The 16,326-nt window shown below is 47.2% G+C and overlaps 1 protein-coding gene across 3 annotated transcripts in view; it reads left to right on the forward strand.

Annotated features, from left to right (window-relative positions):
• The window catches only part of LOC8053527 (SH3 and multiple ankyrin repeat domains protein 3), a 148,154-nt gene that overhangs the window by 95,059 nt on the left and 36,769 nt on the right, over nucleotides 1-16,326 (forward strand). For all 3 annotated transcript variants that reach the window (XM_029983360.4, XM_029983358.4, XM_029983361.4), the window contains exon 2: nucleotides 15,462-15,612. In XM_029983360.4, the coding sequence (XP_029839220.3) occupies nucleotides 15,517-15,612 (96 nt within the window). In that variant the 5' untranslated portion in view covers nucleotides 15,462-15,516. The remainder of the gene's footprint in view (nucleotides 1-15,461; nucleotides 15,613-16,326) is intronic.

Here is a 16,326-nt window from a genome sequence, read left to right on the forward strand (position 1 = left end):
ATAAAAGCCGCGTTAGTGGGAGCGCATGATAAGCGTAGGTCACCGTTTGTGTAAGCTTCGCTGCTGCCAGCGAACCGTGGGAAGTGTGCAGATGCGAAACTGAGGCTGCGCGGAGGATGGAAGTCGACATTGGCGCCGCATAGCGGCGGAAACACAATGCGACTGAGTTTGAGTTAATCCGACGGCAAGTCGTCCTTCGCCGTGGACAGTGTTGGAATTTACAGACGTAAGCTGCTCCCACAACGTTATCGGGAAGCTGCGAGACCGTAGACTGCTCGCGTACTTGGAAATGAGCACGTGCTTTGCATGCGAGAGTTTGGCTCTTAAAACGAATGCTAACACTTCTTGGAGTTTGGACAACAGGCGAATAACTGCCCTGCTGTGTAGCGTTGTCGCGAACTTTCTGCCGAACATTATGTTCGGAAAAGTTTGTCAAAGGATTGGATTGGATTGGGTTTAATGGCGACCCCTTTGTAAAGGGGTGGCCGCTCGCTGGAAGTTTCGGTAAGGGCCTGCCAAAAGCTGAATCGGCTGGGCCCGCCGAGTGCACAGCCAAGACTAGCCGAGTTCTTCGTCTGGTAGGTTTCCTGAAGTTACATTTCTTTTAACAATGTTGCCCGCCAGTGGTGTACCTAGGGGTCATGGCGCCCATGACAAGTAGTTTTTTCGCTCCCCTAATGATGATGATAATGATGATGACGGTGATTTAATGTAAAATCTCGCGTTTTCACGGAAGTGAACTGGCTTGGCGCAGCATATTCGTTCTATTGCACGCATTGCACTGAACACACCCGTAAGAAATATGCCAAAACAAGATGAGCTACTGCCAAACCCCGTCGTAATCCTTACCTGGCGCATTTTATGGCAAAACAAAAAGAAATAAGACTTTTAAAAACGTAATTAGTTCCAAATAACTGTTTAAAAACTTAATTAGTTCCAAATAACTGTGAACTACACAGAAGTGAAGAACAGAGTGGGCATGTTAACGGTTTGATAAATCTCGAGGACGTTTAGATTAAGTTATTGTCATAGCATAAGCAGAAAAGTGTTCTTTAGGTTTCCGGACATTTATTTTGCCACCTTCGACTATATTCGCGGGACACATATATAACAGGAATTAATACATCATGGCACTGTATAAAAGCTACGACAAAACTATTATTGATTTTGCTAAAGCGAATTGGTCTACGGCGTGAATTGGTATACAACGTAATCAGTCACCTGGCTCTCAGTTGCTTCTCTTTCAACACTCAACTCAGCGGCCCGGCGCCACCCCCCCCCCCCCCTTCATGTGGCGCCCACGGCACGTGGCCTTCTCCCCCCCCCCCCCCCCGCCCCCCCCCCCCTCTCCCGTACCCCGTGCAACACCCTAGGTACACCCCAGTGCGCGACTTCAACACAAAACAAAAATGTGAAATTTCGGGAAGGAATGGAGTTAATTTGTGCAGTCGTTTGTTTTAACTTTGAAAGAGTAAATATTATATAGTCTGTTACATGTCAAGAAAACCAGGACACGTTCCTCCCACAATAACCTCCACCCTCTCCACTTCAGCAGAGCGAACGTTAGAGAGGAGGAGAGTGGAGAGGAGGACACCGCCAATCACGGCGTGCAGACAGCTTTGTGGGAGGGGTTGGCCCGCTTTTCTTAACCTGCAACAAACTATAGCTTTTACACAATATTAGAAAGATAACACGTAAAGTTTTTCCGATTTATATATATCGCGCCGTTCCTCCGCCAGGCGGCGTCAGATGGTTTTTCAGTTTTGGCGCATTCACATATTAGTCGTCGAACTTTCGTCGCAAAATTGGCGAACTTTGCGTTAAAAGACGAACCTGGTTGAACACGAACTTCTGCAGACTTGCGATATCCCCTACTGCTGTGCCTGCATAGCAGACTTGTACGTAATGCGTTACCAGTAGCGCGTTACTAGTACCTAGTTACCCAAGTAGTGACATGGTTACCTTTTTTAAGAGAAGAAACGAGTGATGTATTTTTCTGTACTTTTGATAAAGAACGGGTAACGGTATGTAGTTATTTACGGAAGGCAACGCGTAGAACACGAGTGCTTTATCTATAGTTTTTACCCCAGCTCGCGCCTGTCATTAGCACGACGGGAAAACGCAAGATAGACCATTAAAAAACAATGTGCACAAGCGTAGCCACCTTTATACTCACAAAGCCTGGCAGTTCGACGACGGAGCCATAGAGTGCCCGGTCCCAGATTTGGAGCGCGAGGATCTGGTAGCACAGGTCATCAAAGAGCCATTTCTCGAGGAACCTGGACGTCAGCGCACAGCTTTTGCAGCGGCGAGGACCCGAAGCACACTTCTTCGCTCGGGAGAAATGTGTTTCAGCGTCTCGCCATAGCGGGGCGCCAGTCACGTGGCTCTCCTCTCATCCGTTGTCTGCCGCTCCACCTTTTCCATTTCGGCTGCCTCATCGCGTGGTGATCTGCCAGGCTTTGTCACTATTATATATATATATATATATAGTAGGCTATGGCACAATCTATGTCGTATAGCCACAGTTATCCCTGAATGAACGCGTTAAGAATGCAGGGAATTATTGACGACGTCAAATATTGGCAGCGGCTACTGCTTGATAAAAACGACACGTTCGGAGTAACGAGAAAATACCGCGTTACGTTGAAGCTGCGGTAGCGCGTTCCTTTTGAATCACAATAACGAGTGACGTGCTTAGAAGTTTCTTTTTGAGTGAGAAACCAGTGACGGTATTTAGTTACTTTATTTATAAATTAACGCGTACATGTTTACTGCTCAGCGACAACCCAAGTAGAATCCCCTTTTCTCGCGTTGTTAATGTGAATCAGTGCAATAAAAAATGGGGAAAAAAAAAAAGAAGAAAGTAGTGTTGGGGACGACGGGAACGGTGACAGGACGACGAACACGGAACGCATGAAAGTAGGCGGGCAAAGAGGACTTCTGCTGCTGCAGAGACCAAAGAATGTAGAGCGAGTGAATGTAGAACAAAGCCCTCGGGACGAACAAATAAATAAATGAGAAAGGAAATAAAAGAAGAATAAGACAGCGCCGCTTTCACTGGGATCGATTTTTGCCGCGGCTAGGGCAGAATTCCTTGGTCGTTGCCCCTGGCGACGACAGCGCCACTGCGGGCGTACTGCGGACGTTTCGAGCACTGCTACGCCGATTGTATTTTGGTTTCGTTTTTCGCTCTCGTGTGTTCGTGCTTGGGGAGGGGGTAAAAAAACAAAATAAATAAACGGAAGCAGACGACGGCACCCGCATATGTCCAGTTTGGGTTTCGAGTTCGTCTGCTTCTGGTTCTTCTTCTCGATGTCTTTTTGTAAATTTGTTTATTAGCTGTGCTCTTTTGGGTTTTGCAACTGGTTTCGGTGTTTTGTGGTGAAGTGCCTTAGTTCCATTGTCGAGTTTGCGTAGAGCACGCCAGTGGTAAGGGGGGTTGGGAAGGATGGAGGAGGGGTGGTTTTGTTTCGGATTCTGTTTCGCAGAAGCCTTCTAGTTCCGAGACTTCTTTCATTTTGTTTGTCTTGTAGAGCGCCTGCACGTTTTCCGTCGTCCCGAGGCAGGAGATGCGGCGACCATCTGTGTTGAACATTGGCTGGCTTCTGGTATAGCGTTTTACCGTGTTTTTGTACATTTTTTATTTCTTAATTTCTCTTTGTTTTCGGTATCATCACGGAGTCGGCACGTTTGTGTGCCTGGCCGTGGGGGATGCCAGGATGGCGATCTGGAAGTCGTAGCTCTTCGGCTTCTGTTGTTTTCTGGTTCCAGGCTATCGAGGAGTTCAACGTCCAAGGCGTTCTGGTACTAAGCGGCTTATAGGGAAAGGAATGCATCGCAAGCTGTGGCGTGGCAGCTTCTGCAATTTGCATTGCACATATTCGTGCCCATATTTCTCGGTGTTCTGGAGTGGCGCAGTCAGTCTTGACTCGATAAATTTTCCAAAGCTTAAAGTGTCTCAATCCTGCCTCTTGGCAAAAAAAAAAAAAAAAAAAAAAAAAAAAGAAATTGCAGCAATAGTGAATAAAATTGGAGGCAATCGCTTGTCTTGCAAAATCCACTACAGCTTTACTTTACCATTATTTATTAGAAGAGAAGAGCAATTTGATAATCCCTTCACGTGTCCAAATCAAATGCATTTACTACCTGATACACAAGCCAAGCACGCAACTATTGCCTAAGACATGTGTGAACGAAAGGCGATAACACTGGAAACAAAGGCGGGTTTGCCGACCTTCAACAGAAGAATGTATCGGCCTTTGTGTATGTTTTGCCTCTTTTTGTGTCTCGTATGGAAGGAGTTTTTGCAAAGCTCGGATACGTAAAAGCCAGCTTACATTAAATCCCTTAAAATTTGTACTCTAATGCAAATTCTGGAACTATTATGCAGACTGCTATTTATGTAAATCCTCAGCTTACTACGACAAATCTAATGCTCAAAACTAAAAAAAGAAAAACGCGATTTTTAAATATATTTGAGTGGAAAGACGAACATTTGGACGAACGGACAAGCTAAGAAATTTAACTTTCAGTGGTCACTATCGTGAAGTGAGTGTCCAGTCGCTTGGGGGGCTATAACAGCGATAGCAGTAGAGGACTGCTAAGCTTTATTGAAACTGTATAACTCATAATAACGTAGACTCATCATAATGTATACTTTTATAAAATATAAGCGTCCATCCACTGCACACATTGTGTCGCCGTACTTAAGATAAATTTTTTATTGTAATCATTGATTATTGGTCAACAAAGAGAATTGCATCATTATGTAAAAAAAAAATACCGTATGCCGCTTTCGGTGGTTGCGATTTCATAAGTAAAGTCTTCATCGTTGATCGCAGAATTTGGTTTTCTCTAGATTTTTCGCTGTTGCCGGAAGTTGTTTTCATTTGTTCTAACATGTACATGATGGACTAAATGTTTGGCAAAGTTAGGATTTTTCAAACCCAATCATTGTGAATGAAAACGGATGCGGATGCCTACTGCCATTAAAACTGGCTTAGTAACTTCACCAAATCAACACGCGCGCGCACACACACACACACATACGCGCACACATGCGCGCGCACGCGCACACACACACACGCGCGCGCTCGCACGCACGCACACGTACGCACGCGCACACACACACACGTCTTACACATATACAGACCCTCTTTTATGAAAATAAAATAGGGTCTGTATATGTGTGTGACATAAAACAAACGAACAAAGCAATTAAAAAACACACACACATTACTAAGAAATGTAATCGACTCCTACTAATTCGATTACGCGTATCTCGCTTACCACCGCACAAAAGCCCGGCAGCGAGCCGACGTTGTTTCCACAAATCAATTTTCGTCGGTTGTCCGTGAAATCTGAGGGGGCGTGGTCTCGCTGTTCTTATTGTCGTTCGTCGAACGCATGTATCGTGTCTTTTTTTTTTCTCTCTCCTAGATTCTGGGGCGCAGCATGGACATGGAGACATGTCAAGGCAAATCCCCCCCCCCCCCCCCCCCCCCCTTTCCCGACCCCTGGGGGCAGGCGAGGATAATACCTCCTAAAAGAAGGAAAGGCTTACTCGTGACGTCATTGTTGGTGGATCCCCGACCCGCGCGCCCGAAGCGGCAAACGTTGAGACGCCGCAAAAGCGGCAGGCGCGTGCGTCTTGGCGTTGCCGCTTGCTAGCGTCGCACTCCTTGTGAGACGCTGCGAGACGCGTTTGCGGCGACGCTGACGGGAGCTAGGCGGCGCTACGTGGATCCACAAATGATGACGTTTGGGGGGATAAGGCGCAAGCCTTTTCTTCTGAGTGGCATTGGCCGGGGGGATGAGGGAGGGCTGTTGCCTGGCAGCGTCCTTAATTACTTCTTAGGCGTCCGCGCAATCAAGACGCGCGCGATGTGTTCACGGCGTTCTTTGGTCGTAATCGACCTCAGGGACTGCCACTCATCGGAGGACGGTAGGCGGCCGCGGTGGCTTTCTTGATGCGCTCCAGTTTTGGCGAAAGGGAAAGTGCTGGGGCGCAATTTATTACCCTCAATCGCGTTTCGTTACACGAGGTGCAGGTAAAAAACACACACACACACACTCAAACACACTGAAAGTAAAAAAAAAAAAGAGGAAAAACGACTTGGGGATGTTACGTCCGTGCTAGAGCAGTTGGGACGGCTTTAAACTGGGGCTTCGTATTGCCGCATTCCAAACAGGTAGTTGGACCGGTTATTATTCCGGATCGATTCGGGTTCGGGTTCAGTAGCTTCGCGTGTTGTTTTGATTCGGTTCCGGGTCAGGAGAGTGTTTTAGAAAACCATTTCTGCACATCCGATACGGTACGATGAACACTCCGGTATGAACGGCGCGTGTGCTACCGCAGAACACTCGGACATGTGCGGTGCGTACCGGAGTGCCCATCGTACCGTAGCGGATGTGCAAAAACGGTTCCCCAGAAAGAGCTGTGCTGTCTGTTCTTGTTCCTACGTGTTTTAGAGCGCAGCTCTTAGGCGCCCGTTTCCGGCTTGAGCGGCGTCGGCGTCGCCGTCGCCGTCGGCGTAACCGCGCGGTGAATTATGGGTAAATTTTCCCGAAGGAACCCGAGGTCCTCCCGAAGGACCTCGGGTTCCTTCGGGAGGACCTCGGGAGGACCTCGGGTTCCTTCGGGAGGACCTCGGCAGGACCTCGGGTTCCTTCGGGAGGACCTCGGGTTTTTTTCGGGAGGACCTCGGAAGGACCTCGGGTTCCTTCGGGAGGACCTCGGGAGGACCTCGGGTTCTTTCGGAAGGACCTAGAAGGGGGGGGGGGGGGGGGTCACGTGACCTGGGGGGTCACGTGACGATGACGTCATCAGTGATGATGCCGGTGACGATGCGGATGTCGATGGCGTCATCGGTGACGTCACTGATGACGTCATCAGTGATGATGACGATGCGGATGCCGATGACCTCATCGGCATCCGCATTGTCATCGTCTCATCACTGATGACGTCATCGTCACGTGACCCCCCAAGGTCACGTGATCCCCCGAGGTCACGTGACCCCCCCTTCCAAGGTCAACTGACCCTCTCAGTACCCTTCCCCCTCCTCCTCAAGAGCTGCGCTCGAATTCGGCGTTACAGGGAGTTGTAAACGGCTTTCATTTTTAACCTTGGCTCACATCCTCCGCATGTGCGGCAATGTGCTGTAATCGGGTGCACCGTTTCCTCGGTGGGATCGGCGACCTCTCGGAAGTGCTCCCTCCGGCGGTCATTTAGGCACCGGCCCGTTTGCCCGATATATTTTTATTCTTTCTTTGATTCTTGTATTTTCACCAACCCGCTCTCTGTTCTTTTTCCTTAGTGATGAATTCGATATAACGGTTCGGTCATTGATTCCACCAAGTGCGAGCCGGTTCAAATCGCTTTTTATAAAGTAAAGTCTACAGTTCCCAGTCGTTAAGAAAAAGAGTGTTCAACACGTCATAATTTGAATAAAAAAAAAAAGGGTAATCAGAAGCCCTTCTGCGGAAATGAGGACAGCAAAACGAATGAAAGCTTAATTTTGCTTTGTGATCTTGACTTTTTATCGCAGACACCGTTCTACGCAAATTAAGTGGAAATACGGGCACTCAGAAAGATTGTCAAAGTACAGTACTCACAGATGAAGTGAATCAGCCGACACGCGCAGTGACATCGCGATGGTAGCGGTCGCCGTACTCGTGAACTATCCACCCTGCACGCTTGAACACCTTGCTCGTACAACGACCGAGTTCAAGTGGAGGAATACGATGAGTAGCCAAAAAGGGACCATATGTTTGCGATTGGAAAACACACACACACATACACACCTACACACACACGCACGCACACACATGCACACACACACCTACACACACGCACACACATGCATACACATGCACACACACACGTGAAACTTTTCATAAAAAAACGCGTGGAAATATTGTACGCATTTAACTTGTTTTTGTTCGTTTCAATACGTTTTAATTAAGTTTGCGTTCCCTTGTAGCAGAATGATAAGTCTCCGAGGTATTGAAATCCCTACCAGAGTGTTATGCTGGGCCATCCCCAATCTCATCTGTATTGAGAAGAAAGTAAAAAAATATATCGGTGCAATGGAAATGTGCGATTCATTAGCCCTGCTACGAGTCGTTTAAACACTGGGACCGTAAGAGAATCAAAATAAGGAAACTGCGAAATGCGGAGAAGACGCTACGTCGGGGTGCGATCCGTTTATCACAATTAGGGCGACGGAAATGACGCGGATGTCTTCAATTAGCGATACTGATTAATGTGTTTGTAAGGGAGGGTGGACTTTACGAGCAGACTAATCAATTTTTGTTTGAGTCATGCGCGCACGTGTCACGTTACCTTGCAATTTTTATTTAATCTTTTTTTAAAAACACGGGAAAGAGGCTTTGTGTGAGTCTAGAAGGTGTAATAAAAGGCTACTTTTTTTTCTTCTTCTTGAGAGACAGCTAAACTGTAAGTTGTCAAAACGAAGCTTTCGTACCTTCTTGGAGAACGCGATAATTCTAAAGTGAATTTGGCAGGACAAAAGGTGTACCATATAAGACTCCTGACATTCATGGACTCATAATTTCTCTCTCCCTTGCCAGTCTGGATGGGCGTTGTAGGCCTGTGTGCATTACCTTAATCACTACTGACTTGGGCAGTATTGCTGCGGTGGCCAAAATATTCCGATATTTTTCTTTACAGTGGAGACATTAGCCGCAATACCTCGAGACAAACCCAGTTCTTTCATAAAATCACTTTGGCCTTTATGCTCTTACCTAGCGTTGTGCGAATGATAGAATTTTCGAATAATACGCTATTCGATATATCGCTTTGAGATGCATTGCGATATTCGTATTTCTCTAAGTGGTGATCACGGCGTGTAAGCACCCCGGCCGTTGAGTGCGCTTCTCACGGAGCACCTGAGCACTGCAGGTAAGGAATACCCGCAATGCTCGCGGGCTTCGCGGGTAGTGCTTCCCGCGGTGTACCTGTGCTCGGCGAGAAGCGCACTCAACGGGGCTAACTGGGCGAGATTGTGCAATAGTTTGTTTTGCAGCGATGTTTGACAACCAGCGTTCGTCATTCGTGCTCGTTTTTCCTTTCTTGTATAAAATCTAAAAATGAAGAAAGAATATATTTATTCAGCAATCAGATTTATATAAGCGTCTCGATTAAGATAGCTGCCACAAATTTGTGGTTTACATACCAGACTCCATAAATAGTTATATTAATTAAAATTAACCGAGCTTAGAAGTGGACAAGTGGAAGGTTAGGAACGACTTTTGCAAATTCAGTTGAATTTTTGGTTTAACCATTATGCACTGTAGTAAAAGGCGGCTGGAAAAAACTAGCCGATATTCGATTCGAAAAAATTCGGCCAAAACTACTATTCGCTTCGAATTAACTTCCAACTCAAACTCTACTAATTGAACATGTTGAACATGACTACTCGTATCACATATTAAAAAATTGGTCACACTATTTTTCGTATACCCGAGTGAAAAGGAACAATAGAGCAAAGGAATAATATGACGATATATATATATATATATATATATATACTTAAAGTTTTAATTAATGAAAATAGACATATGGTTCCAATTAGAAACTTGCTCGGCGTCATCGAAAACCACTAAATCAGTCATTTTCAGAAAGACTTTGGGCGCGTGAGAAGCGTAGTAGTGCACTAAAGTTACCGCTCGTGGAGCAGGTACAAGGCTGGGGCTAGATAAGAGACGGAAAAATCGCGCGGTGGCCTTATCGCAACCGCTAGCTTTGTACCTGCTCCACGAGTGGTAACTTTAGTGCACTACTATGCTTCTCACGCGCTCAAAGTCTTTCTGAAAATGACTGATTTAGTGGTTTTCGATGACGCTGAGCAAGTTTCTGATTGGAACCATATGTCTATTTTAATTAATTAAAAAGTTAATTAACGAATCTTAATTAATTAGCCGACTGATCGTTACGATTAGCCCCCTATAATATGTCCCCCTGGCCGCATAACTCACCTCCACAAGCGGTATAAGTGTAACTTTCACAGCGTTTTTTAAACAAACCTGTTAAGCTTAAAAAAAAAAAAAAAAACACCCTGTATATATATAGATATACTTTTTTTTTTTTTTTTCAAAAGAAAAAGTCAGGTGGATTGTTTTTTAGGGTTTGATGCACTTTTATGTCACGTTTGCGTTAAATTTTTTTGTTACACTTCTTAGAGAATTTCGTTATAAAACCTAACCCTAAACACAACCTGCGTAAAAAAAAAAAAAAAAAAAAATTGCAAGCTTTTTGAAGATTGCCTTTGCGCAAATCGTTTGCGCGAATCCGCACCGACCTCTGATGTGGACATCAGACCCCTCAGTCCCGGGGCACGACTGGGAATGGGGTGATTCAATACGGAACCGCTGGCGCGTGCGTACAAAGCACTCCGTTCGTTTAGACGTCGTATAGAGAGCCTAGAGTCCGGAGATGGAGCAACCCAAACCGCGGAGGAGAGCGCTTGCAATTCGACAGCCCACGTCCTCCCGCGCAGATGCTCGTGGCTCATGCATGCATCGTCACGTGACAAGGAGGACCGTGGGCAACACGGCGACACCCTTTTCAAAGTTCATGCTAACGAAACGACTATCCGACATTGCTTGCTCACATACTCTGAGCATGCATTGGACACGAGAGTGACGTCCGCATTCGGCGTGAACTCGGCTCAGCTCGTATTGATAACGAGCGGTGACGTCACCGTTCGGCGAGGACTCGGAGTCAGTCACGCGCTTTGTGAGCAACCAATGGTGACCGAACGATGTCGCTCGATGGACTTCTGAAAATGGTCTATATCACTTCGAGCCCAACCGCAGCCGACACCTCGATCCGATGGGGTCAATCAAGCAGTACCAAAAGCGTATCGTCGCGGCGATCGTTAATTGTCTCTCTCGGTTAGCTATGACCGGCTAAAAGCCTTTCGCACATTTGCGTTTGACTACGCCCTGCCGACTACCGGTTTTTAGGCCTTTTTATCTTGGCTTACGACCGTCTGTGCAGCAATGCGGCCGGTCGTACAAGCCGTCACAAGAGGCTTAAAGGGACACTGAAGAGGTTCTTGAATCCTAACAAAGAGTGAAAGTTGTGAGGCAGCTTAAAGATTATGTGTCTCAAGTTTTATTTCGATCTTATTAGTAGGGGCGTGGTATTTGTCAATTAAAATTTAGGCGTAGACCCGCCCGTTGCGGCGCGCCGACGAAGCGCGAGAACGGGGGAAAAAAACAAACAAAAAAAGAACACCTTGGATGGCGTTTAATGGGGTATCTACACGAAGGAGAAATTTGCCCCTTTCCTCCGCGGAGCGCGCATCACGTGAGACATACGTCATCCGTTTTTGACGCCTCGCGGCGCCGTTCTCCTCCGTGGCAGACGCGAGGAGGCTTCGTACTGTTAAAGGGGTATCCACACGAGGAAAAAATCCCGGGGACTTCTGCCCGGCACGCGCATCCCACGACGAAAACGTCAGGCTTTGCGATGAGCAAAAGCCTCGCGTTTTTGTCTCGTGATGCGCGCGTGCCGGGGAGAAATCCCCGGGATTTCTCCCTCGTGTGAATACCCCTTTAGCACCAAAGCTCCGCAGGTGCTCGTGGCGGAGTCGAGGACGGAGTTTCCCGGGTTGCTGACCTCACGACATCCGTCCGCGAAGTTCTCCTTCGTGTGGATACCCCTTAAGCTTCACCTTTAAAAGTGGAACGCGATAGCGAAACATATAAACCTACAAACTTCTCCGCGCGTTCCTGAGCCGCGCAGGCGTGCCTTGCGTGGCCTATAGTCAGTGGCGGAACAGAAGGGTCGTGGGTTCGAATCCCGCCTAGAATTCTTCATTTTTTTAAAGGCAAATGAATTACTTTGTAGGGTGAAAATATTTGAGACGTGCGACGACCATTCATTCGTATTACGTGTCATGTTTCTTAATCACTTCCATTCCACGCGTGACGTCACGTTTCACGTGGGCGTTGCGTGAAATTCCCGCGCGAGGTCATGTGGCTCTGACGTCATGACCCTATCGACCAATCAAGATTTTTGGGGCACGCCACCGACGTCGGGTTTTCTTGTCACGCCACCGACGCCGGATTTTCTGCGACACGAGCTCCTTAACGCTATCGCGTTAATAGCCAAAGAGCTAGACGTCGTCAGCGGGGTCAGATGATTTTCTGCTCGCCACTAAGCCGGCTCGGAGACGTTGTCGATGACGTCACGACGCTCTGGACAAACTACAGGCGGCAGAGAGCATCGCCGCATGCCAGGTGCCAATCGCTGCGCGATTTTTTTTAACAATGATTGCGGTTTACGTTTACTACTTCTTCGCGGGACAAAAGGCTATCAGAAGTCCGCTTCTAACTCAGATTCCTTGAAAAATGCTTCAGCTTGCCTTTAAAAACCGGTCTTGTCTTAGTTGGTCGTATAGTCAAACGCAAGTGTTTGAACAGTCTTTTGACTAATCACGCGCACAATAAATAAATGAATAAATAAAGCGGAAGTCCGCGGCGCATTGACTCTGCGTGATTAATTTAGCTGATGATAACTAACGCAGAAAGGCAATGACGATGCACTTTTGGTACCGCTTGATTTGACTGCGGTGCGGAATGCACACCAACACGCGGTCGTGACGTCACTCCGCTGCGGTGGCGCTACTGTTGCCACGGCGCACGCGCAGACGCTTCACTTGACACGAATCTCGTTTCTGCGCATGCGCGCACATCTAGTGTGAGCAGATGATGACTCGCTTGTATACACAACGACCCTTCGGGCCACCCCCTCGCTCCTTGTATTGCAAAGGCGGCCCGTAAACCACGTGACCGCAATCGGGGAATCGGGAAGCCACTCTGAAATCGAGGCACATTTAGACGGTCGATAAGCCCGTGGCGGCCGGTGGCGGTGAGCTACCGAACCCCTGGTCAGGACGGAGGAGGGAGAATCCGAACACCGAGAAGGATGTCCCGCTTCACTCGTCCGCGCCGTGGCCGCCGACTCGGGTCGCGGTAGACGTGCGCTGGCGCGGTCGATAACACGATCGGATGTTTTTCGAGGCTCCGAGCGTGGCGTCGCTGAATGGCCTTTGTAGAGACATATTTGGAATGGACGTGTCGGAATACGCTTCGTTGGGGGGTGTACCTGTACAGTGACGACCGCATTTTTTTTTTTTTTTTTTTTGCACGAGAAATAGCTTTCTAGGGTTATGTGTGGCAGGTTTGCGTGGCATGGTTTTCTGTCGCTTTTGCGCCATTAAACCATTATGCCTCATCATCATTATTATAATGTTTCGACCTAAATATTGTCACTGGTGAGGTACGAGGCAAAGAAGCGAAGTCCTCTAGTTCGAAATCACGCGCCATTTTGAGGTTTTCGGGTTGGTTGGCTACCTTTTTTCTGCGGCGGGCCGAATCGCCGTAGAGCAGAGACGGAGGGGGCCGGGCGTAGAAACGGAGATGGATGGGCCGGGGGGGGGGGGGGGGGGGGGGGGCGAGGATTAACTTATAGAAGTAATAGATTAAAAAAACTGTCGCATATTCTATAAGGTATGCAAAGAGGATCTTATGATGTAGGCACACGCACGTGCGTAAGATTGTTCGACCCCCCCCCCCCCCCTCCTTCCCTCTCCCCCCGCGCCCTCCCCTTTCCTGAGTAAGATTTTGGGTGTTCAGTATCGCTTGCCAATATGCGAACGTTTACGTTACAACTTTTAACTGGGAGTCGTAAAACATTTTGGGGTGCTTGTTTGTCATTCGCAAGACCCACATTTGAACAAAACGTGACGCCGCAAGTGAGCTGGTGTAAATTCATAATTGTAGAACTACCCGAGACTGCGGTGGCGACAGGAAGACAACAGAAAGAAGGGAAGAAGTCCCTCTTCCTCTTGATCCTGTCTATGTTCCTATCTATGTTCATCCTTCTTCCTGCCGTTTTTCTGTCGTCACCGCAGTCTCGGGTAATTCCACATCTGACTTCACAATCTTCAACGTGGAAAAGTATGTCCTTAGAAGCGAACACTTTGATGAAGGTGCTGCGAGGTTGCGTAGATTTCAAAACTCCAATTCAGGGAGGCCAGCAGCTCGCTGCAAATGCGTTTTTCATGCGTTTGCTGCAAATGCATGCTTCAGCTTATTGTCTGTTTGGGAATCTGGTGAATTTTTTGAACTTGTTCAGAGTCAATACGTCCAATCTGCCAGGTTTGCAACCAAATGTGCTTTATTTTTTGTTCTAGAGATTGTGTGCGTGACTGTTTGCGAAAAGAGGGGGAGGGGGGTGGGGGAGGTGTGTTATATATAATGCCTCCTTGGCTGGCTCCTGCCCGCGTGCCGCCGGTTGCTGACCCCTGCTTTAAGTCATGCACACGAATTATATACAGTGTAGAAGAGACTTCTTTTGTTTTTACAGCTACAAAGCAAAGCTAAATGTAAGGTTTTTGCTAAAAAAAAAATTTATTTCGCTTGATGTGGCTGGTGTTTCATATAATTACCGTGCAGGGCTTCTTGTTCCGTAAATACAAAATAACTCGCTTAGATAACAGTTATGAGTACCGTCTACTTTATTCCTTTCGACTTTCATCTCCGTCATTTTTTTTTTGTACCGCACTTCGGAATTAATTAATAATGAAAGCATTATTGAGACTCGTCGTCTTGATAAATGACGTTCTTTTTTTTGGTATTGTGCAAAGTATTATTTGCAGCTTTTCCGTTAAAACATTCTGTCAATTCTAAACATATGACTTTTCGAATAATAGCGACGTGTTTATTGTTTTTTGTGCGTTGACCTTCGTTCGTCTTTTGTTTAGTTTGCCGAATGTTTTCTCGCATTTGTTTAGTTTTTGTACTGTGATAACGTATAACTTCTGAAAGATAAGCGTGTGCTTGAGCTGGATCCTTATAATATCTTATGCAGTTTTTTTTAAACATCAAATAGTCTAGTTTATACAATGTCAGATGTTTTTTTCTCTTGCTGCGGCCCGCGTAACAGGCTCCGAGACCTCGTCAGGCTGTTCTATGACAGCTTTTCACCCGAAAGACCCTGCAGAGTGCACGTGGATTGTAAAGTTTAGATTTGAATTTGAAGGTTACAACTTCTAAAAGACACGATTATCGTAATCGCTTTATAGGCATTCGCGCTACTTTTACGGGATGTGTACAAAAGTCGAACTTTCCCGTCTAACGTCAGTAAAATAAGGATGTCATATGAGAACTCGCCGTCTCACCCGCGGTTTCCAAATCCGATTCGGTTCACAGCATGACGTATAATATAGGAGGTCAGCTTTGCCGCACGCGCTTCTCTGCTCCTTCATTAAGATCATCTGACGGTCTAGTTAATTGGTTGTACTGCATGTTGAGATATTAAAGCGCAAAATGACGAGGTAGGAAATGCGAGGGAGACAGGAGAGTGTTCGTTTGCTCTTTGCTTAAGAAAGAGCTGACGAAGTTGTCTTCCCGTCTTTCTGCAGGTTCCGGCGTAGCCTCAGCAGGCGCGACACCACCCGAAGCAGCCCTGGCGTGGTCATGAAGGCGGTCGCCATGGACTCAGTCGATGACACCGTGACCAGGGACGACCAGCTGGTTCCGCTGCAGATCTTCGTGCCGGAGCTCGTGCTACAGGTACGCCCATTTTCCGCCCCAAATGACTCCTAGGAGAAAGGGCCTTTCCCTCACAAACGTCATCACTCGTGCATCAATGCAGCGCGGCCTATACGGAGCGCAAGTTCGTCTGCTTCTGGTGTAGGAGGTTACGTCATACCGTCGAGCTTTGAATGTCCCTGGTGGAAGGGTAATGGGTAGACCGCAATGCTAGCTGCCCTGAGGTCAGTGGCGGAGTCAAGGGGGTGGGGTGTTCGAGGGTCGAAACCCATCCATGAAATACTTGCTGATTTGCCCAGACGTCTTACAATTATGTTGCTCTTCTTCCGTGTTTCAAGGCTGTAAAATTATTTTTCAATACCTCCAAACACTAACGTTACTTCGGTTCCTGGGGGCATTGAAAAATAATTTTACTGTCTTGAAACGCGCAACAAGAGTAACATCATTGTAAGAGATATGAGGAAATCAGCATGATTGATATGTTTATTGAATGCACAGTGCCAAAACCGCTCATATTGGCTAAAGAACGCTTTCAGTACGATGATGCTCTATAGCGATCTTGGTGCGATTGGTTTTAACGACCTCTTCGAAGCTTCGAAAAGGTCCGAATTGGCGGTCACCATGGCAACCAACAGCGATGAGCCAATCACTTTGAGAGGTTTTGTCATCTATATGTTGGTGTTTGTGCGTGTTCGGCTAGCATGTAGGAAGGCAATGGCGCTACTTTCACTGATC

Source organism: Ixodes scapularis, unplaced genomic scaffold (assembly GCF_016920785.2).
Source record: "Ixodes scapularis isolate PalLabHiFi unplaced genomic scaffold, ASM1692078v2 PGA_scaffold4__175_contigs__length_147842914, whole genome shotgun sequence".
NCBI lineage: Eukaryota > Metazoa > Arthropoda > Arachnida > Ixodida > Ixodidae > Ixodes > Ixodes scapularis.